This window comes from Dendrobates tinctorius, unplaced genomic scaffold (assembly GCF_039654945.1).
Source record: "Dendrobates tinctorius isolate UK_male_01 unplaced genomic scaffold, ASM3965494v1 ptg000191l, whole genome shotgun sequence".
In the NCBI taxonomy this organism is placed as follows: domain Eukaryota; kingdom Metazoa; phylum Chordata; class Amphibia; order Anura; family Dendrobatidae; genus Dendrobates; species Dendrobates tinctorius.
The window spans coordinates 19,628,051-19,651,113 of NW_027361858.1; the positions used below are offsets into that span (position 1 = coordinate 19,628,051).

The window sequence follows — 23,063 nt, forward strand, 5'->3', positions numbered from 1 at the left end:
ATTTATGGTTGCTACGTGCCCAAATACAACACCTTCCTCTGGTGCCCACAGGCAACATTATATTCTGTTTCACTCATAGGGCTTAATAAAGCTACATGAATGGTGAGACCAGAATATGTTGAGGTGGTGTTAGATTGGATGGCTGAGCCTCCAGTTTTTTTTTACATTAATTTCTAACTAGTCCCCTGCAGAAAGCGCAGAGTTGGCACCTGAGGACCATAGTCATCCGGCTTTCACCTCAAGCCCTTGCAAGTCAGCCAAGCAGTCTGAGCCACAAGTCATGCAGCAGTCACTCCTGCTTTTTGATAACTCTGCCGGCTGTGGTTCCGTGGGCCATTCACCTGACCCTGCACCACAAATGGAAGAGATTGAGTGCACTGATGCTTGACAATTTGATCAGTTGGAAGATGAGTACATGGGATGGTTAGTGCACACAGCGGACCACCACTGCACATCTCAAAGGCTGATGAAACACAGTTGCCTACTGCTGTGCCTTTGTGCAGTGTGCAGATTGGCAAGGATGATGAGGGGGATGATGATGTCCTATACCCGCGCGGAGCGAAGGCCATCCTAGTGACATGTGCAGTTTGGAGGAAGAGGAGGTGGTCACGCTGCACCAGCAGCACAGCAAAAGAGGGAGCAGGGTACAAAAGCACAGCTGGCAACCCCTAACCAGTACATTGGCTGCTACTGCTCACTGTACCGAGGAAATGAGAACACCGAAAGCCAGCTCAAAGATGCTCCCTGACGTGGCATTTCTTCAGGCAATATGCCTACGACAAGCGCCAGGTGATTTGTATGCTGTTCCAACTGATCCTGAAGCAAGGCATCTGAATTCCAATCAGTGGAGTACATGTAACAATGTGGCACGGGGTGGTAGTCATGGGCGAGTTCAGTCGGTCACAGTCAGTGAGCACCATGGCCCCTTGCACATGAAAACACAGATTAAGTCCCAGCCTTTTGGCACAGCTGGTTACCTCTGACACACGGTTGTTCTCCATATTGGAAGGGCATTCTCTGGATGCACCATATGTCACACTTCGATTCCAACGTGACAAACTTTTAATAACAATAACACAAAGGAGATAACACTTCCTGCGCTTTCCCTATCCAGGTATTCAGCATTGTCAGCTCCCATCCGGTTCCTGGGAGCAAACAGTTTTCTGGCGGGCATTCACACAGTTCCAGTGCCCAAATTCCACTGCCCGGCAGTCCTTGGCAGCACTTTCTCCTCTCCATGGGTATATTATGCTCCCGAACAAGCAGAGCATCCTGCCCTGGGCAAGCCTGCCCAGGCATTGCTCCAGCAGCAGAAAGTTTCTGTCCAGTCAACCTGCTGGACCGGCCCTCTTGTTCTGTTAACCTCTTCTAGCCCTAATCTTAACACATACAGTAGAGGTTTCGCATTACTTTATCAAACATACAGACACAGCACATTAATAAAACTATAGTACACAATGTTAATACATTAATTTATAGCCAAATTGTCAGGGCATTGCATGGGGTACACATGCCCAGCATAAAGGAGAGAGGAGGTAAATTAGGGTCCCCGCCACCTCCTTACATACACACCTTAAAAATCATGACAGATCTGAGCCTACTCCTCCCTTTTCTACTGCGGTCTTGGCCTCTTCCTTCCGCTTACGATCAACATGGCCACCTGCCTCCCCATAAAGAGAGGATGTGACAGCACCACCACCAGTGTCACTGAGCATCTCTACTCTGTCCCATGTAAGTGTTCACCTTTCCATCCCTCAAAACCTTGAGAGAAAGAGTAAATACCCTCCTATCCTTCATCGAGCCATGGTCCTGAATGACAGCATTTTCAAGTTACTGGCTTTTGAAATGCTGCCATTCTGGATGGTTGAGACAGGCAGTTTTAAACCCTTTACCCCCAAAGGTGGTTTGCATGTTAATGACTAGGCCAATTTTTAGAATTCTGACCACTGTCCCTTTATGAGCTAATAACTCTGGAACGCTTCCATGGATCCTGCTGATTCTGACTTTGTTTTTCTCGTGATAATTTGTACTTCATGATAGTGGTAAAATTTCATTGATATAACTTGCGGTTGTTTGTGAAAAAAATGGAAATTTGGCGAAAATTTTGAAAATTTCGCAATTTTCCAACTTTGAATTTTCATGCCCTTAAATCACAGAGTTATGGTACACAAAATACCGTATATACTCGTGTATAAGGCAACCACCCTAGTTTAGCCACAAAAAACTGGGAAAACTTATTGATTCATACTGTATAAGCCGAGGGTGGTGCTGCACAAGGGTTAATGGTGGTCCAAGAAGATGCTCCATAGATAAATACCCCCCTTATGCTGCTGCACAAGGGTTAATGCTGTCCCATAAGATGCTCCAGAAATACCCCCCATATGCTGCAACACAAGGGTTAATGCTGCCCCATAAGATGCTCCATAAATACCCCCCATGTGCTGCTGCACAAGGGTTTATGCTGCCCCATAAGATGCTCCATAAATACCCCCCATATGCTGCTGCACAAGGGTTAATGCTGCCCCATAAGATGCTGCATAAATACCCCCCATATGCTGCTGCACAAGGGTTAATGCTGCAACATAAGATGCTCCATAAATACCCCCCTATACTGCTGTACAAGGGTTAATGTTGCCCCATAAGATGATCCATAAATACCCCCCATATATTGCCGCTGCTGCAATTAAAAAAAAAAAATGACATACCTCCAGGTGCTGGTGTCGCCGCTTGCTCAGGCCCCCGGCACTGGTGATATATACCGGTCCCTGCTCCATGGCCATCCGCCGCTCTGTCTCCCGGGTCTCTGCAGTGACGTTCAGCAGAGGGCACGCACTGACTAAGTCATCTCGCCCTCTGCTGAACGTTACAGCAGGAGGACCCGGAGACACAGCGGTGTACGGCAATGGAACGGGGACAGGTGAATATTGCTCTGCCCCCGTCATACTCACCCCCTCCTAGTGCACGGTCTTCTCTGCAGCCCATGCTTCTCCCTCGGTCTTCTTCCTGAGCTCAGCGGTCACGTGGTGCCGCTCAATAAACTCATGAATATGCGCATATTCATGAGTTTAATGAGCGGTACCACGTAACCCTGAACACAGGCGCAGGAGGCCTATGGAGAAGATGTGCCAGATGTGCAGAGATGTGCCAGGACGGGGTGAGTATGGTCTCTGACACCCCCCGCTCCCCCTCCCCCGCCGACCCTCGGTATATGACTCACGTATAAGCCGAGAGGGGGACTTTCAGCCCCAAAAAATGGGCTGAAAATCTCAGCTTATACGCGAATATATACGGTACTTAATAAGTAATATTTCCCACATGTATACACTACATCAGCACAATTTTGGAACCAAATTTTTTTTTTCTTAGGAAGTTATAAGGGTTAAAAGTTGACCAGTGATTTCTCATTTTTACAACACCATTTTTTTTTAGGGACCACATTACATTTGAAGTCACTTTGAGGGGTCTATATGATAGAAAATACCTAAAAGTGACACCATTCTAAAAACTGCACCCCTCAAGGTGCTCAAAACCACACTCAAGAAGTTTATTAACCCTTCAGGTGCTTCACAGGAATTTTTTGAATGTTTAAAAAAAATGAACATTTAACTTATTTTCACAAAAAAATTATTTCAGGTCCAACTTTTTTTATTTTATCAAGTGTAACAGGAGAAATTGGACCGCAAAAGTTATTGTGCAATTTGTCCTTAGTACGCTGATACCTGATATGTGGGGGGGAACCACTGTTTCGGCGCATGGCAGAGCTCGGGAACGAAGGAGCCCCGTTTGACTTTTTCAAAGTAAAATTGGCTGGAATTGAGATCGGACGCCATGTCGCGTATTGAGAGTCCCTTATGTGCCTAAACACCGGAAACCTTTCCACAAATGACACCATTTTGGAAATTAGACCCCCCCCAAAGAACTTATCTAGATGTGTGGTGAGAACTTTGAACCCCCAAGGGCTTCACAGAGACTTATAACGTACAGTTGTAAAATTAAAAAATATTTTTTCCACAAAAATGATCTTTTCACCCCAAATATTAATTTTCCCAAGGGAAACAGGACCCCAAAAGTTATTGTGCAATTTGTCCTGTGTACACTGATACCCCATATGTGGGGGTAAACCACTGTTTGGGCGCATAGCATAGCTCTGAAGGAAAGGAGCAGATTGATATTTTCAATGCAAAATTAGCTGGAATTGAAATCGGACGCCATGTCGCATTTGGATAGCCCCTGATGTGCCTGAACAGTGGAAACCCCCCACAAGTGACCCCATTTTGGAAACTAGACCGCCCAAGGAGCTTATCTAGATGTGTAATGAGCACTTTGAACCCCAAGTCCTTCACAGAAGTTTATAACGCCCGGGCGTGAAAATAAATATATCATATTTTTTCCACAAACATGATCTTTTAGTCCCCAATTTTTTTATTTTCCCAAGAGTAACAGAAGAAATTGGACACTAAAAGTTGTTGTCCAATTTGTCTTGAGTACGCTGATAACCCATATGTGGGAGAAAACTACTGTATGGGAACACGTTGGGGCTCGGAAGGGAAGTAGTGATGTTTTGGAATGCACTTTGATGGAATGGTCTGCGGGAGTCATGTCGTGTTTGGAGAGCCCCTGATGTGCCTAAACAATGGAAATCCCCCCAAGTGACCTTATTTTGGAAACTAGGCCCCCTAAGGAACTTATCTAGATGTGTGGTGAGCACTTTGAACCCCCAAGTACTTCACAGTAGTTTATAATGTAGAGCCATAAAAATAAAAAAATCGTATTTTTTTCCCCCAAAAATGATCTTTTTGCCCCCAATTTTTTATTTTCCCAAGGGTAACAGGAGAAATTGGACCCCAAAAGTTGTTTTGCAATTTGTCCTGAGTAGGCTGATACCCCATATGTGGGGGGTAAACCACTGTTTGGGCGCATGGCAGAGCTTGGAAGGGAAGGAGCACCGTTTGACTTTTTCAACGCTGAATTGGCTGGAATTGAGATCAGACGCCATGTCGCATTTGGAGAGCCCCTTATGTGCCTGAACAGTGTAAACCCCCCAATTCTAACTCCAACCCTAACCCCAACACACCCCTAACCCTAATGGGGAAAAGGAAATAATTATTATTTTTTTAATTTTATTATTTTTTCCCTAACTAAGGGGGTGATAAAGGGGGTTTGGTTTACTATTTATAGTTGGTTTTTATGTTTGGCAGCTGTCACACCCTAAGACGCTTTTTATTGCAAAAAATAGTTTTTGCATCACCACATTTTGAGAGCTATAATTTTTCCATATTTTGACCCACAGTCATGTGAGGTCTTATTTTTTGCGGGACAAGTTGACGTTTTTATTGTTACCATTTTTAGGCACATTTTTTTATCGCTTTTTATTCCGATTTTTGGGATGCAGAATGAACAAAAACCAGCAATTCATGAATTTCTTTTGGAGGGGGGGGGGGGCATTTACACCGTTCCGCGTGTGGTAAAATTGATAAAGCAGTTTAATTCTCCGCGTCTGTATGATGACAGTAATACCTCATTTATATAATTTTTTTGTGATTTGGCGCTTTTATACAATAAAAACAATTTTATATAAAAAATGATAATTTTTGCATCGCTTTATTCTGCGAGCTATAACTTTTTTATTTTTTCGCTGATGACTCTGTATGGCAGCTCATTTTTTGCGGGACAAGATGATGTATTCAGTGGTACTACATTTAAGTATATCCGTCTTTTTGATTGCGTGTTATTGCACTTTTTGTTCGGCGGTACGATGATAAGGCATTTTTTTTTGCCTTGTTTTTTTTTTTTAAGGGGTTCACTAAAGGGGTTAACTAGCGGGACAGTTTTATAGGGCAGGTCGTTACGGAAGCGGCAATACTAAATATGTGTACTTTTATTTATTTTTTTATTTACAAAAAAAGAATTTATTAGGAATTTTTTTTTTTTTATTATTTATTTAGGAAGTCTTTAAAAATTATTTTACACATTTTTTTTTTTTTTACTTTATTATATTGTCCCAGTGTGGGACATTACTATATAAAGTCGGATCGCTGATCTGACACTTTGCAGTGCACTTTTTACCGGATCAACAAGCTTTTAGGCTGTGGTCAATTCTGGAGCCATCACAACCATGTCAAGTATTGTTTAAATTGTGGATCACTGATGTCACAGCCATTTTGCTCTGATTAGTGCGGGGACAGGACACAATTAGAGTGAGGGACAGTGTTAGGTTCTTTGTGTGCACAGTCTGCAAAAAAGCCTCTGTGTGCTTACTCTGCAACTCTTCCGGTGGGAGTACTATGCTGAAAAGCCTCTGTGTGTGTGCTCTGCATGTGTCTCAGTGAGAATACTGTGCCAAAATGCATCTGTGTGTACTCTGCATCCCTGCATGTGGGAATACTTTGCTAAAAATCCTCTGTGTACTCTGCAGTCCTGTATGTACTAGTAGTGGGACGAAAAAATAATTATACTCTGCAGCCAAGTTTGTATGAGTAGTTTGCCTTAAAAATAATTATACTCTGCAGCCGTGTCTGTGCGAGTAGATTGCCAAAAAGTATTTACCGTATACTCTGCAGCTGTATATGTGTGAATGCTGGGCCTAAAAAATAATTATACTCTGCAGCCATGTTTGTACCAGTAGTGGGCCTAAAAAAATAGTTTTACGGTGCAGCCATGTGTGTGCGAGCAGTGGGCCTAAAAAATAGTTATACTCTGCACCCATGTCTGTGGAAGTACTATGCGTAAAATCAAATTTGAAATAATCTGCACTAGTGTCTGTGGGAGCAATGTGTGTCCAATTTTTTTTTAACTTTTTTGCAACCGTGTGTCTGGGAATACTGTGCCAAAAAGTGTGTCTTTGTGGGGTCGCGCTACAAAACTACCTTTTTTTTTTTTTAAAATTGCAACCGCCCCAAAACATTGTGAATGGAAAATAGAAAAAACAAACTACGGTGGAGGCTAACAATGACTGCAGTTGGTATAATTCTCTATTGAGCCAAAGGTACAGACAAGTCCCGTGAGATCCACGCCTGGTTCATTTTAATGAACGTGAGCTTGCGCATGTTGGCTGTGGTATTTCGTTATTTATATACTAACTCTGAGATCTTTCCTTTGATCAGCACACTTCTTCTCTTGTAGTTAATTCACACTCTGCTCTGCCCTCCTTTTAGGGAGTTTAGGTCTGAGTTGGCATCTTCTAGTTCCATGGTTAGGGCTGACTCTGTACCCACAGGTATCACTATGGACTGCGGTGTCAGGATATCTTGAACCGGCAGGGTCAGTTTCATTTTTTTTAGTGCCTAAGCTATCAATCTCGAGTGAGTTGCTACACAGGCATAACCAAAATGCTGCCTCCTGCTAATATTCACCATTTTGGCCAAGCTAACCCTCCCTTCCGAGGTGGTGCCTCCCATGTCCACGGCTGCTTCTATTTGACAGTGCATAAACTCATCAGCGGTGCGGGTTTACAAGCCGCAGCATATCAATTATTTGCAGCAGAGGCGCTCTCTGCTGCATTGTCTCACCCATTGCCATCTCATTACAGAAGAGAAAACAACAGCACAGGATAAGCATATGAGTATCACAGACACAGATAATGGAGAATAGTATTACCGCAGACACAGAGACTGGTGAATGGGTTTACCGCAGACACAGAGAATGGAGAATGGGATTACCGCAGACACAGAGAATGGAGAATGGGATTACCGCAGACACAGAGAATGGAAAATGGGGTTACCGCAGACACAGAGAATGGAGAATGGGATTACCGCAGACACAGAGACTGGAGAATGGGATTACTGCAGACACAGAGACTGGAGAAAGGGATTACCGCAGATACAGAAAATGGAGAATGGGATTACCGCAGAGACAGAGAATGGAGAATCGGATTACCGCAGACACATAGAATGGAGAAGATGGAGAAATTAAGTTCTCCGTCTTCACTACACCTGTGATACAGTTCTCTCGCCTCACACAAAGATGACACTCGAATCCAAATCTAACAGTGTTTGATTTTCTCATGCAAGAGAATCATTGTATTACACGAAAATGACACTCGAATCAAACGCTGACAGTGTTTGATCCGGGTGACATTAGCATAATCAGTCCGAGTCTCTCTCATGAGTGAATCTATACTACTGTGAGCGTACTCTTACAATATGAATTTTTCTTTTAGGTTTTTAAATCTGTTCCTCCATTGCCCTCCAAACTTACTTTGTTATATATACTGTATGTATATATATATATATGTGTGAATATATATATATATATATATATATATATACAGTTGTGGCCAAAAGTATTGACACCCCTGCAATTCTGTCAGATAATACTCAGTTTCTTCCTAAAAATGATTGCAAACACAAATTCTTTGGTATTATTATCTTCATTTAATTTGTCTTAAATGGAAAAAAAACAAAAGAGAATGAAGCAAAAAGCAAAACACTGATAATTTCACACAAAACTTCAAAAATGGGCCAGACAAAAGTATTGGCACCCTCAGCCTAATACTTGGTTGCACAACCTTTAGCCAAAATAACTGCGACCAACCGCTTCCGGTAACCATCAATGAGTTTCTTACAATGCTCTGCTGGAATTTTAGACCATTCTTCTTTGGCAAACTGCTCCAGGTCCCTGATATTTGAAGGGTGCCTTCTCCAAACTGCCATTTTTAGATCTCTCCACAGGTGTTCTATGGGATTCAGGTCTGGACTCATTGCTGGCCACCTTAGAAGTCTCCAGTGCTTTCTCTCAAACCATTTTCTAGTGCTTTTTGAAGTGTGTTTTGGGTCATTGTCCTGCTGGAAGACCCATGACCTCTGAGGGAGACCCAGCTTTCTCACACTGGGCTCTACATTATGCTGCAAAATTTGTTGGTAGTCTTCAGACTTCACAATGTCATGCACACGGTCAAGCAGTCCAGTGCCAGAGGCAGCAAAGCAACCCTAAAACATCAGGGAACCCCCACCATGTTTGACTGTAGGGACCGTGTTCTTTTCTTTGAATGCCTCTTTTTTTCTCCTGTAAACTCTATGTTGATGCCTTTGCCCAAAAAGCTCTACTTTTGTCACATCTGACCAGAGAACATTCTTCCAAAACGTTTTAGGCTTTTTCAGGTAAGTTTTGGCAAACTCCAGCCTGGCTTTTTTATGTCTCGGGGTAAGAAGTGGGGTGTTCCTGGGTCTCCTACCATACAGTCCCTTTTCATTCAGACGCCGACGGATAGTACGGGTTGACACTGTTGTACCCTCGGACTGCAGGGCAGCTTGAACTTGTTTGGATGTTAGTCAAGGTTCTTTATCCAACATCCGCACAATCTTGCGTTGAAATCTCTTGTCAATTTTTCTTTTCCGTCCACATCTAGGGAGGTTAGCCACAGTGCCATGGGCTTTAAACTTCTTGATGACACTGCGCACGGTAGACACAGGAACATTCAGGTCTTTGGAGATGGACTTGTAGCCTTGAGATTGCACATGCTTCCTCACAAGTTGGTTTCTCAAGTCCTCAGACAGTTCTTTGGTCTTCTTTCTTTTCTCCATGCTCAATGTGGTACACACAAGGACACAGGACAGAGGTTGAGTCTACTTTAATCCATGTCAACAGGCTGCAAGTGTGATTTAGTTATTGCCAACACCTGTTAGGTGCCACAGGTAAGTTACAGGTGCTGTTAATTACACAAATTAGAGAAGCATCACATGATTTTTTTGAACAGTGCCAATACTTTTGTCCACCCTCTTTTTTATGTTTGGTGTGGAATTATATCCAATTTGGCTTTAGGACAATTCTTTTTGTGTTTTTTCATTTAAGACAAATTAAATGAAGATAATAATACCAAAGAATTCGTGTTTGCAATCATTTTCAGGAAGAAACTGAGTATTATCTGACAGAATTGCAGGGGTGTCCATACTTTTGGCCACAACTGTGTGTGTGTGTGTGTGTGTGTGTGTATGTATATATATATATATATATATATATATATATATATATATGCAATAAAAAAAGAGAAGAGCCAGCTCTGCCAGTGGTCAGAACGCATAACATGAGGTGCATATGCACATATCTTACTGCATTCAAAATGAGACATTTAGCAAAATATTGATCAATATATTGAGCCACCCCGCCATGCCAAGGCAATCTCATATGGGGGGTCCTACTCTACATTTTTATTTATTCACTGTGCCATTGCGGCCTCCTAAATGTTTTAAAAGCAAGACCATATCAAATGCAGATATGCTTCAGGTATGGATTGCATTTGATATGGTCTTGCTTTTAAAACATTTAGGAGGCCGCAATGGCACAGTGAATAAATAAAAATGTAGAGTAGGACCCCCCATATGAGATTGCCTTGGCGTGGCGGGGTGGCTCAATATATTGATCAATATTTTGCTAAATGTCTCATTTTGAATGCAGTAAGATATGTGCATATGCACCTCATGTTATGCATTCTGACCACTGGCAGTGCTGGCTCTTTTCTTTTTTTAATATATATATATATATATATATATATATATATATAATATAGGTGCTCAGTATACCCTTGGCATGGCGAAATGTCTTGGTGCACCATTCCATCCACTTATTTAGATGCCTGCCACTACCTCTGTGTTGATTAACATGGCTGACTTGTCCTAAATAAATCTATGCTATGTCTGCACTAAATCACTCTCTCCTTGCTTCTGCCATTGCTTATCTTCTTTGCTATCACTTCAATGCAGGAGAGAGAACACCATTTGCTCTCTCCACGCTAATAACTTCACTCGAGAATAGCTATGTAGGGATGTCAGCTGCTCGGAGAGAGTGATTTATGTGCGTCTTTTGCACAGGGACAGTTATCACTTAGGGTACGTGCCCACGATCCAGAATAGCAGCGTTTTAGATGCAGCACACCTACGCTACATCCAAAACGCTGCGTTCTAGGTTACAAGTATAATGGGTGAGGTTTCTATAAATCCCATGCCTACGATGCTTCTATTTGACCCTGCATATACTCACCCGTGGTGCGGGTTTACGAGCCGCAGCATGTCAATTATTTGCAGCGGACAACGTAGTCTCCGCTGCTTAGTCTCACCCATTGACATTCATTACATGCTGTAAATCCACATGGTTCAATGAACACATGCGATTTATCTGCCTGAGTAGAATGCAGCATTTTGGATGCAGCAAAAATACACTGCATCCAAAATGCTGCTATATTCTGATCGTGGGTTCATAGCTTTAGTGGAGATTTATGGTGAGAAAGTGAAAACCCCTTTAATTGAAAATATCTCCTATTGATTTCTCCTCCTCGAGCTTTATTTGATGTTGGCTACCAGGGCTGTATTAATCATAAGGCTGACTAAGCTGAAGCCTAGACTAGGGGCCCATCATTTTTTTGTTGTTGTTGCTGAGGCACTGTTACCCTCACCCAATGGCTCCAGTGGTTAAGGACGTTTTGCACTCTGACCAGGAGCACGTATAGTCATCACATTGGACTAATAGCGCACTAGAATCATGTTTCTGATGATTTCTTCACTTATTACGCCTCCATGAGCAATAAATTCTAGTCGTGACCTTGATCGTGTACGTACTCAACTATTCCCACGGGCTGTTAGGACCAAACAGTTATTGCTTATTAAATTTTTAAAAGAACAAATGACAGCCAAATGTACCTGCACCTGTCAGGATGTCAAAAGAAAAAAATAACGGGAGGAAAGACTGCAATGTGAGAAAAGAAGTCAACAGTCTTTGCTTCCATGGGTAATGGTATCCATGTAAATACAGAAAGTATAAATGATGGCATAAACTCTACTTCACGAACATCTGCCTGTGATTTATGGGGGCGAAACTACAGTAGGTGCAAGGGTTGCAGTCGCACCCAGGCCCTTAAGGCTAAGGGGCCCAAACTGTTCCTTTGGCCCATATACGAAGACCAATACTATTACAAAACTATGATAATTTGTTGCCGTGTTGGAGATTTTACCCATGAGCTTCATGTTACGCTCCTGCTCAAAGATGTACACTAATCTGCCAAATACTGTTTGAGTTTTGTACATAGAAAAAGTAGTATTGGGATGAAAGATGTAAGTGCTGGAGGGAGCCCGAAATAGGGGCCAGGCCATGGGTTAATACTAGTGATGGGCAAGTAGCATCGTAGCTCAGGTCTCCCCGAGCATGCTCGGGTGATCTTCGAGTATTTTGTCGTGCTCGGAGATTAAGTTTTCGTCGTCTCATCTGCATGATTTGCGACTTGTAGACAGGCTGAATACATGTGGGAATTCCCTATCAAACAGGCATTCCACACATGTACTCAACCTGTCTAGCTGTCGCAAATCATGCAGCTGAGGCGACAAAACTAAATCTTCGAGCATGCCAAGATACTCGGAGACCACCCAAGCATGCTCGGGGAGACCCGAGCAACGAGTATACTCACTCATCACTAGTTAATACGGCTTGGCTGGCTGCAGGACCAAATTAATTGGGTATAATTGTAACATTGATGTAGTGGCGGTTCATAATCGGCATGCGTTAGCGATGTGCCGTCATTCTGTGACGGACCTTCGGACGCGGTCTGCAGTGTCCGAAGGTCCATCACCGCTAGCGCAGATGAAGCATCTGCGCTAGCGGTATAGCATAACACGATCGCGTTATGCTATAGTGTAAACGCAGTCCGTCAAACGCTATGCCTAACAAATTGTTGTGAAAATATTGATAAAAGCTTGGGTCACAGTGTTCGCTATATGAATCATATAAACATGATATGATCCACTTGATTACTTGAATGTCTAATTTTCTGATGCATTTTTTACCAGGTCCGGCACTTGTTGATGTAGGAGAAGCTGTAAGGGAACTTTCTGACATTAAAGACTCGTTAGACATTGAGGTGAAGCAAAACTTCATAGATCCTCTACAAAATCTGCACGACAAAGATTTAAAGGAAATCCAGGTACAGCATAGCGGAAATGCAAGCTAGAAAATAGAGGTCCTAAAAGACTTAAAAGTCAACGTAAATGTGCTGTAAGGTATAATATGGCGCATTGTATCTTAAGTCAGTAGCTGTAAATTTTTGCTGCCATGTGTAATTGAACCATTGACAAAGGAATGTGACTCATGCCGTTACTTATCCACAATAGCCAGCAGCACCCTAGTTGTTAATAATCCTCGCATTTCATATCGTATATAATATGACAGAGTTAGGTGCAGTTTCTGACCAGTCATCACTCTGTTGTGTACGGCCTAGAATATATAAATAGTAAGACGTATTAAACCAACAGTATATTTAATGTGTTATTGAGGGACATAGGAAATCGTGTGTCATCAATTTTTGTTCTCCACTGTATCTCCTTTTTTTAGAATCTCAAACTAATTCTACCATTAAGAAGCCTGGATAGACTATTAAATGTAGAGCCAATGAATTCACTAAATCGAATCCGAACAACGTACGGCCACATCCTGCTGTTTGGATTTCTCTCTCCGGCTCGTGCACACGGTCAGCCAAAGGACCAGAAACCAAATGTAATAAACAGCATTACTGTGGTGGTTCTAGGACTGCTGCAGCCATCGATGACTTCATCGGCTCTGTAATTTCTCTAGAATTCGAACATGTATTCTTAGCAGTAACAGCTAATCAAATCCATTTATTGCTCTTTATTACAAAGGACCTTTCATTTGCGCAATAAAAATTGAGTTTAATACATTGTAAATATCCCTGTGTTTCCCTAATTCTGCCACTTTTTTTACGTTTTGCATAGTTAATGTTTTAAGCCGCATTCAGACATTCGCTTTTTTCAAATTCATGAAAAATGGATCAAGTTTCACCAGTGTTTTTGATCCTAGTTCCAGCAGAGTGTCATGAGAGTTGAATCTCTGTCTCGATTTATCATTTTTTTTTTTATATTTTTTCTCGGACCCAGAGCCTTGTTAAATCAATATTAGACATGTCTTGTCAATTTCGTGCTGAACACTAGGTCTGACAAAAGAGTCTGATATGTGAACAGGATCATTGACCATCAGATGTACATGTTCTATCAATGAAAATAACGAATAGCACTCATATGTGAAAATTTGACTTGTGAATGAGCACTTAGGAGCACAATATGTGAAATCTCTGCTTGTAGTGAAACTTGGTGTTCCTTCAGCGCCTTCTATTGAGGCATTGTCATCACTTCCTCCCAGATGTGGCTGATTTAGCAGTTTTTAGCAATCTCAGATGTTACTGAGCTGTGATACGGCGGAATGGGTTAAAGTGCACACCCACTCCCCAGAGAAGACTCTGAGACTGCTGAGTTGCAATTAGTAGCATCCATAGTGAAAGCACACAACCATAAAGAAAAGTCTGCAAAAACACTCAGTTGCACAATAATTTGAGATTTCACATACTACACTCCAGAAGAAATAAATGTGAATATCTCTGCAATGAAGCAATACAGCACAAAATGTGAAAAAATGGCAAAATTAGAAGAACTCAGAAAAATTTACATAGTTTTTGTACTCATTTTTTCTGGGTCCTTTTTAAACTATGAAATTAAAGAAGTTATTTCCCTTGCTCAAAAACAATTGAGTTAAATACCTTGTAAAACCCCTTAGCTTCTCTGATTCTGCCTTTCCTTTCCATTTTGCACTGAATCCCTCCATTGCAAAAATATTCACAGTTCTATTTTCTTGAGCACACTTTGTGAAATTTCTGCTTTGCAGTCTAACTAGTCGTTTCTTCAGTCTTTTGGGAATGTACGCATTCACCTCTCCCTCTCAGTTGCTGCCAATCACAGCTCCGCAGCTGATCTAGCAATATTGCTGTCTCTGATGCTGCCGTGGGGTGAAAGTGCCTGCCCCTAGGAATATGGTGAAGAAATGTCCAGTTGGACTGCAAACAAACATTTAACATGGTATACTCTAGAATCAACAAATGTGAATATGGAGGAATGCAGTGCAAAATAGAAAAGAGCGACAGAATTAGAGGAACTTGGAGGTTTTTAACAGGTGTTTAACTCCTATTCTTTTGAGCAAGCCTGATTGGTTAGGCTCTCCACAAATGTCCAAGTTTCGCATGTGTTAGACGTGTCGTAAGTTAGTTGTGTCAAGGTTTTTGAATAGCTTTATTAACCATATACATAAATAACAAAAATCTGATCTCCAGAAGGTTATTATTTGTGTTATTAGTCTAAATGTAGTAGATTCTCTCAGTTTCTTTTTGTTTCCGCTATGATTTCTGCATTATGTTAATGGTGCCTCCTAGGTGGACCGGCATAAAGCGGTCATAAAGTTACCACACGTTAATTTACCCTATCAGCTCTTTATTTGTTAAAACTGGAATTTATAGTCTCCAGAACACTTATTATTGTCTTTTCATAATGACTAGTACACAACCCAGTGCCCTGAATTTATTATAAAACTCAGAACCTGCTTTATGGAATTTGATAATCTACCGTGAAATTCATGATGTTTGAAAGTAAGTAGTAAGATTTGTCTCACTGTAAATACAGATTCTTGCGCCGATCAGTCAACATATTCTAGAAGTTTATTGATGTAATATAAATAGGTTCTAAGGGTCTAGGCTAGAACAACCACTACTTAGACACCATATAAGCACACCACATGTCTGCTGTTAGGTTCTTGGATAAAGATACCTAGGCTTTGAATTTAACCATCCGCATTGGCTATTGGATGGCAACCTAATATGAATGGCCCCTTTTGATCTCTGCTATATAAGTCTATTAGTGTAGGTTTATAGCCACTAATAAGGTGAGTGTTACTGAAATTAGTCTTCTAGAATGTCCTAAAATCCAAACATGTGATGTTCTACTGTAAAAATTAAAAAAAAAAATACTTTTCTTGATTTTCTTTCGCAGCACCACTTAAAAAAGCTGGAAGGCCGACGTCTGGACTTTGATTACAAGAAGAAAAGGCAAGGCAAAATCACAGATGATGAGATTCGCCAGGCTCTTGAGAAGTTTGATGAGTCCAAAGAAATTGCAGAATCCAGCATGTTTAACCTTTTGGAGATGGATGTAAGGAATATCGATTTGCACGCAAATTATTTTAAGGAGATTTGGTAACGCTGTCTATATTGCAGTTTTTACTCTGAAAAGTTGTTTTGCACATGAGACAAGTTACAGTATCTACATAATCCTGTTAAAGAAGCCCTTCCTTGAATATATATTTTCATTAAAACTGTTTATATGTGAGTGTTTTAACATACTTACCGCCACTTTCTCCGGTGCCCAGCTCTTCTCAGTGATGCCACCACACTTCAGACTAGCCGGCTCACTTTATCCTCTATGTGTGAGCTGTAAGTCTTTTTTATAATGAAAGTCTTTTGGAGCTTCATTCTGACCCTCCATAGGCTTACATTTTAAACTTCCTGGCCATGCAGAGTGCAACGTGAGAGGTGACATCTCTCAGAAGAATGGCTCTGGATATCAGAGAAGGTGGCAGTAGGTGAGTATATTATCCCACACGCACTACACACCATACACATATACAGTACATAGATTTAATGGAAAAAATATTCATGGGAGTGCTTACTTGCAGTAAATGAATGTCCTGATTGAGGTTTTACATACTTAAATATGTTTCTATAGACCAAGGCTACTGGTTATGAGGAGGAAACAAGTAGTTGGATTGATAAAGCCTTGAAGTCCATTGTGAACTTTATAACATTGCTTAAAAAATAAAGGGAACACTTTAAACAACATGATGTAACTCCAAGCCAATCACACTTCTGTGAAATCAACCTCTCCAGTTATGAAGTAACACCGACTGCGATTCCATTACTCCTGCTGTTGTGCAAATGGAACAGACAGCAGGTAGAAATTATTTATTTTTTTGAGCAGTGTATATTTTACTCTGAAGTGCTGTGGTGTTTCAGAGAAAACATACTTTGAAAAGCCGGCCTAAGTTGTACTATAGGTATCAGACGACTAGTCCGAGGCAGGTTCCTGACAGCCACTCTCCACCCAGATCCACATGGTTGGCGGGTCTCTCTTTATCAGTCTTTGGGAGGCGGTAAGCAGCCACTAAGGATCTGCTATGGACTAGTCATCTGAGACACATAGGTCCAACTGACTTTTCAGAGTGTAGTATGTCTTCGCTGAAACACCATAGCATTTCCCAGTAAAACATTCAAAGCTGTAACCACACAGCTAGGGTCTGATTTATACTGGTGATGTTTTGGGTTGCATGAGTAGTCTGTTGAGTTTCTTGTAGCACCTTGTTTTTTTCATTTTCTGGCATATCCATTAGTATACAAAAATGAGAATTCAAACTTGTATGGTAACTTGCCCTATTCAGAGGCATATCTAGGGGTTCAGTGTGAGAGTGTGGAGGTAAAACATATCTGAGTGGCCCACTAACTTAGGTAACCATTTTTAAACCATGGTGGCATACCCTGTTCAGAGTGGGTGCAGGGGAGCCTCAGCAGATGAATATGCCGGTACTAAAAAAAAAAAAATAACTATGCTAAGACCAAGAACAATATGGTAGATACCAGTCCTGCAGAACATATAAGAGATTACACTACATGGTATATCACTTTATCCCCTACAAGGACTGATTCATAAAATAAAAAAATAAACACTATATAGTCACGTAAACTGGATCCTGTAGAGTCCACTAGCACGGTGATGTCATTGTGCCACCTACCCTAGGACTCATATGTCCTGTGCGTGCTCCTGCCATTCTGTAGGCTGCAGGCTTAAAGCAACCTGCCAACTACATAATGGAGAGTGGTGGGGCAGGGAGACCATGACTCCTTGCTCTACTACAGAGTTTAACTATATTTGTATGCTGTGCACCCTGATGGCATTTAAAGTGGCTGTCACTCTGTGTGAGCCTCAGTGTGTTAGTGGGTTTGGAGCCATCACCTCCTCTGTACCTTTTGTACACTGCTTCTTCAGCTATGCAACTGGGCCCATGACATCTCGAGTGGGTACGGAAAGTATTCAGACCCCTTTAAATTTTTTACTCTTGGTTTCATTGCAGCCATTTGGTAAATTCCAAAAAGTTAATTTTTTTTCTCATTAATGTACACTCTGTGCACCCCATTTTAACTGAAAAAAACAGAAATATAGAAATTTTTGCAAATTTATTAAAAAAGAAAAACTGAAATTTCACATGGTCATAAATATTCAGACCCTTTTCTCAGTATTGAGTAAAAGCACCATTTTGAGCTAGTACAATCATGAGTTTTCTTGGGAATGATGCAACAAGTTTTTCACACCTGGATTTGGAGCCATTTTCATATCTCTCCAGAGATGCTCAATTGGGTTTAGGTCAGGGCTCTGGCTGAGCCAGTAAAGAATGGTCACAGAATTGTTCTGAAGCCACTCCTTTGTTATTTTAGCTGTGTGCTTAGGGTCATTGTCTTGTTGGAAGGTGAACCTTCGGCCAAGTCTGAGGTCCATAGCACTCTGGAAGAGGTTTTCATCCAGGATATCTCTGTACTTGGCCGCATTCATGTTTCCTTAGGCCTGTTTCACACTTCTGTTTTTGACCATCAGTCAAAATCCGCTGTTTTTTGAAAAAAAAAACGATCCGCCATTTTTTTTGGCGGATCCTTTTTTTTTCCCCATTGAGTTGCATTACCGGTGGATCTTGACAGATGGCTATCCGTTGGATCCGTTTTTTTTGCGGATCCGCCAAATTTTTTGCGTTCGCCGACATGCCTGGACGGACTCTGCAACGTTTTTTTTGCTGCAGGATCCGCATTTTACAGTGCGCGTGCCCAGAGAAAGGAAGTCAGCCGGGAATTTAGCCCTGAAATCCTTTCTGGTGGACGAAAAAAATTCTCTCTCTCTCTCCTTCTCTCCCTCTCTCCTTCCCGGGCAGCGGTTCCTTTAAAATTGTTCATTCGGCGGATCCGTCATAAAAAAAAACGGATCCGGTGCCATCCGTTCATATCAGTTAATAACGGATCCGCTTTCCGCCTTTTTGGCGGATTTTGACTGACACAAAAAACTGAAGTGTGAAACAGGCCTTAATTTGCAATCAGTCGTCCTGTTCCTGCAGCTGAAAAACACCCCATAGCATGATGCTGACACTACCATGTTTCACTGTTGGGACTGTATTGGGCAGGTGATGGTTTTCTCCACACATACCACTTAGAATTATCACCAAAAAGTTCTATATTCGTCTCATCAGACCAGAGAATCTTATTTCCCATAGTCTGGGAGCCCTTCATGTGTTTTTTAGCAAACTCTATGCGGGCTTTCATATGTCTGGCACTGAGGAGAGGCTTCCGTCGGGCCACTCTGCCATAAAGACCCGACTGGTGGAGGGCTGCAGTGATAGTTGACTTTTGTGGAACTTTCTCCCATCTCCCACTGCACCTGTGGAGCTTAGCCACAGTGATCTTTGGGTTCTTCTTTACCTCTCTCACCAAGGCTCTTCTCCCACGATTGCTCAGTTTGGCTGGACGGCCAGGTCTAGGAAGACTTCTGGTGGTCCCAAACTTCTTCCATTCAAGGATTATGGAGGCCACTGTGCTCTTAGGAACCTTGAGTACTGCAGAAATTCTTTTGTAACCTTGGCCAGATCTGTGCCTTGCCACAATTCTGTCTCTGAGCTGTAGGCCAGTTCCTTTGACCTCATGATTCTCATTTGGTCTGACATGCACTGTGAGCTGTGAGGTCTTATATAGACAGGTGTTTACCTTTACAAATCAAATCCTATCAGATTAATTAAACACAGCTGGACTCCAATGAAGGAGTAGAACCATCTCAAGGAAGATCACAAGGAAATGGACAGCATGTGACTTAAATATGAGTGCCTGAGCAAAGGGTCTGAATACTTATGACCATGTGATATTTCAGTTTTTCTTTTTTAAGAAATTTGCAAAAATTTCTACATTTCTGTTTTTTTTCAGTCAAGATGGGGTGCAGAGTGTAAATAAAAGAGAAAAAAATGAACTTTTTTGAATTTACCAAATGGCTGCATTGAAACAAAGAGTGAAAAATTTAAAGGGGTTTGAATACTTTCCATACCCACTGTATTTCAAAAATACACTGTGTCCGTAAAGTTCTGGTGCACTTTTTAAGTTTACATTTTGGCGCCCTTTCTCTGGCCCAATCATATCAGACCTGTTCATGAGGAGAAATAACAAGAACCAATCAAACAACACAAACTCATTTAACCCCTTCATGACCAAGCCTATTTTGACCTTAATGACCAGGCCATTTTTTGCAATTCTGACCAGTGTCCCTTTATGAGGTAATAACTCAGGAACGCTTCAACGGATCCTAGCGATTCTGAGATTGTTTTTTCGTGACATATTGGGCTTCATGTTAGTGGTAAATTTAGGTTGATAATTTTTTGCGTTTATTTGTCAAAAAATCAGAAATTTGGTGAAAATTTAGAAAATTTTGCAATTTTCAAATTTTGAATTTTTATTCTGTTAAACCAGAGAGTTATGTGACACAAAATAGTTAATAAATAACATTTCCCATATGTCTACTTTACATCAGCAGAATTTTGGAAACAAAATATTTTGTTAGGAAGTTATAAGGGTTAAAAGTTGACCAGCGATTTCTCATTTTTACAATAAAATTTACAAAACCATTTTTTTTAGGGACCACCTCACATTTGAAGTCACTTTGAGGGGTCTATATGGCAGAAAATACCCAAAAGTTACACCATTCTAAAAACTGCACCCCTCAAGCTACTGAAAACTACATTCAAGAAGATTATTAACCCTTCAGGTGTTTCACAGGAACTAAAGCAATGTGGAAAGAAAAAATGGACATTTTAATTTTTCCAACAAAAATTTTCTTTTAGCATCAATTTTTTCATTTTCACATGGGAAACAGGATAAAATGGATCCTAAAATTTGTTGGGCAATTTCTCCTGAGTACAACGATACCTCATATGTGGTCATAAACCACTGTTTGGGCGCACGGCACGGCTCAGAAGGGAAGGAGCGCCATTTGACTTTTTGAATGGAAAATATGCTGGAATATTTAGCGGTTGCCATGTCGTGTTTGGAGAGCCCCTGTGTGCATAAACATTGGAGCTCCTCCACAAGTGACCCCATTTTGGAAACTAGACCCCCCAAGGAACTTATCTAGATGCATAGTGATCACTTTGAACCCCCAGGTACTTCACAAATTGATCTGTAAAAAAAAAAAAAATACTTTTTTTTCACAAAAATTTTCTTTTAGCCTCAGTTTTTTCATTTTCACATGGGCAACAGGATAAAATGGATCCTAAAATTTGTTGAGCAATTTCTCCTGAGTGCACAGATACCTCATATGTGGTCATAAACCACTGTTTGGGTGCACGGCATGGCCCGGAAGGCAAGGAGCACCATTTGACTTTTTGAATGGAAAATTAGCTCCAATCGTTATCGGACACCATGTCGCATTTGGAGAGCCCCTGTGCACCTAAACATTGGAGCTCCCCCACAAGTGACCCCATTTTGGAAACTAGACCCCCTAAGGAACTTATCTAGACGTGTAGGGAGCACTTTGAACCCCCAAGTGCTTCACAAAAGTTTATAACACAGAGCAGTGAAAATAAAAAATAATTTTTTTTCCTCAAAAATGACTTTTAGCACACTATTTTTAATTTTCACAAGGCTAACAGGAGAAATTGGACCACAAATCTTGTTGTCCAGTTTGTCCTGAGTACGCTGGTACCCCATATGTGGGGGGGAACCACTGTTTGGGCACACGGCAGGGCTCAGAAGGGAAGGAGCGCCATTTGACTTTTTGAAATGCAAATTACTTCCAATCGTTAGCGGACACCATGTTGTGTTTGGAGAGCCCCTGTGTGCCTAAACATTGGAGCTCCCCCACAAATGACCCCATTTTGGAAACTAGACCCCCTAAGGAATTTATCTAGATGTGTAGTGAGCACCTTGAACCCTCAAGTGCTTCACAAAAGTTTATGACGCAGAACCGTGAAAATAAAAAAAAAAATTTTCCCTCAAAAAATTATTTTTTAGTGCGCAATTTTTTATTTTCACAAGGGTACCAGGATAAATTAGACCCCAAAATTTGTTGTCCAGTTTGTCCTGAGTACGCTGGTACCTCACATGTGGGGGGGAACCACTGTTTGGGCACACGTCGGGGCTCGGAAGGGAAGTAGTGACATTTTGAAATGCTGACTTTGATGGAATGGTCTGCGGGTGTCATGTTACATTTGCAGAGCCCCTGATGTACCTAAACTGTGGAACCCCCCCACAAGTGACCCCATTTTGGAGACTAGACCCCCAAGGAACTTATCTAGATGTGTGGTGAGCACCTTGAACCCCCAAGCGCTTCATAGAAGTTTATAACGCAGAGCCGTGAAAATAAAAAATATTTTTTTTTCCACAAAAAAAAAAATGATTTTTAGCCAGCAATTATTTTTTTCACAGGGGTAGCAGGATAAATTGGCCCCAAAAGTTGTTGTCCAGTTTGTCCTGAGTACGCTGATACCTCATGTGGGTGGGGACCACTGTTTGGGTACACGTCGGGGCTCGGAAGGGAAGTAGTGACATTATGAAATGCTGACTTTGATGGAATGGTCTGCGGGCATCATGTTACATTTGCAGAACCCCTGATGTACCTAAACTGTGGAACCCCGCCACAAGTGACCCCATTTTGGAAACTAGATCCCCCAAGGAACTTATCTAGATGTGTGGTGAGCACCTTGAACCCCCAAGTGCTTCACAGAAGTTTATAACGCAGAGCCGTGAAAATAAAAAATATTTTTTTTTCCTCAAAAAAAATGATTTTTAGCTAGCAATTTTTTTTTTCACAAGGGTAGCAGGATAAATTGGACCCCAAAAGTTGTTGTCCAGTTTGTCCTGAGTACGCTGATACCCCATATGTGGGGGATGACCATTGTTTGGGTACACGTCGGGGCTCGGAAGGGAAGTAGTGACATTATGAAATGCTGACTTTGATGGAATGGTCTGCGGGCATCATGTTACATTTGCAGAACCCCTGATGTACCTAAACTGTGGAACCCCCCCACAAGTGACCCCATTTTGGAAACTAGACCCCCCAAGGAACTTATCTAGATGTGTGGTGAGCACCTTGAACCCCCAAGTGCTTCACAGAAGTTTATAACGCAGAGACGTGAAAATAAAAAATATTTTTTTTTCCTCCAAAAAAATGATTTTTAGT

General features: G+C 41.5%; 1 protein-coding gene across 2 annotated transcripts in view; it reads left to right on the forward strand.

The window, feature by feature from the left end:
- The window catches only part of SH3GL2 (SH3 domain containing GRB2 like 2, endophilin A1), a 285,217-nt gene that overhangs the window by 217,604 nt on the left and 44,550 nt on the right, over positions 1–23,063 (forward strand). For both annotated transcript variants that reach the window (XM_073552479.1, XM_073552480.1), the window contains exons 5-6: positions 12,771–12,904; positions 15,807–15,965. In XM_073552479.1, the coding sequence (XP_073408580.1) occupies positions 12,771–12,904; positions 15,807–15,965 (293 nt within the window). The remainder of the gene's footprint in view (positions 1–12,770; positions 12,905–15,806; positions 15,966–23,063) is intronic.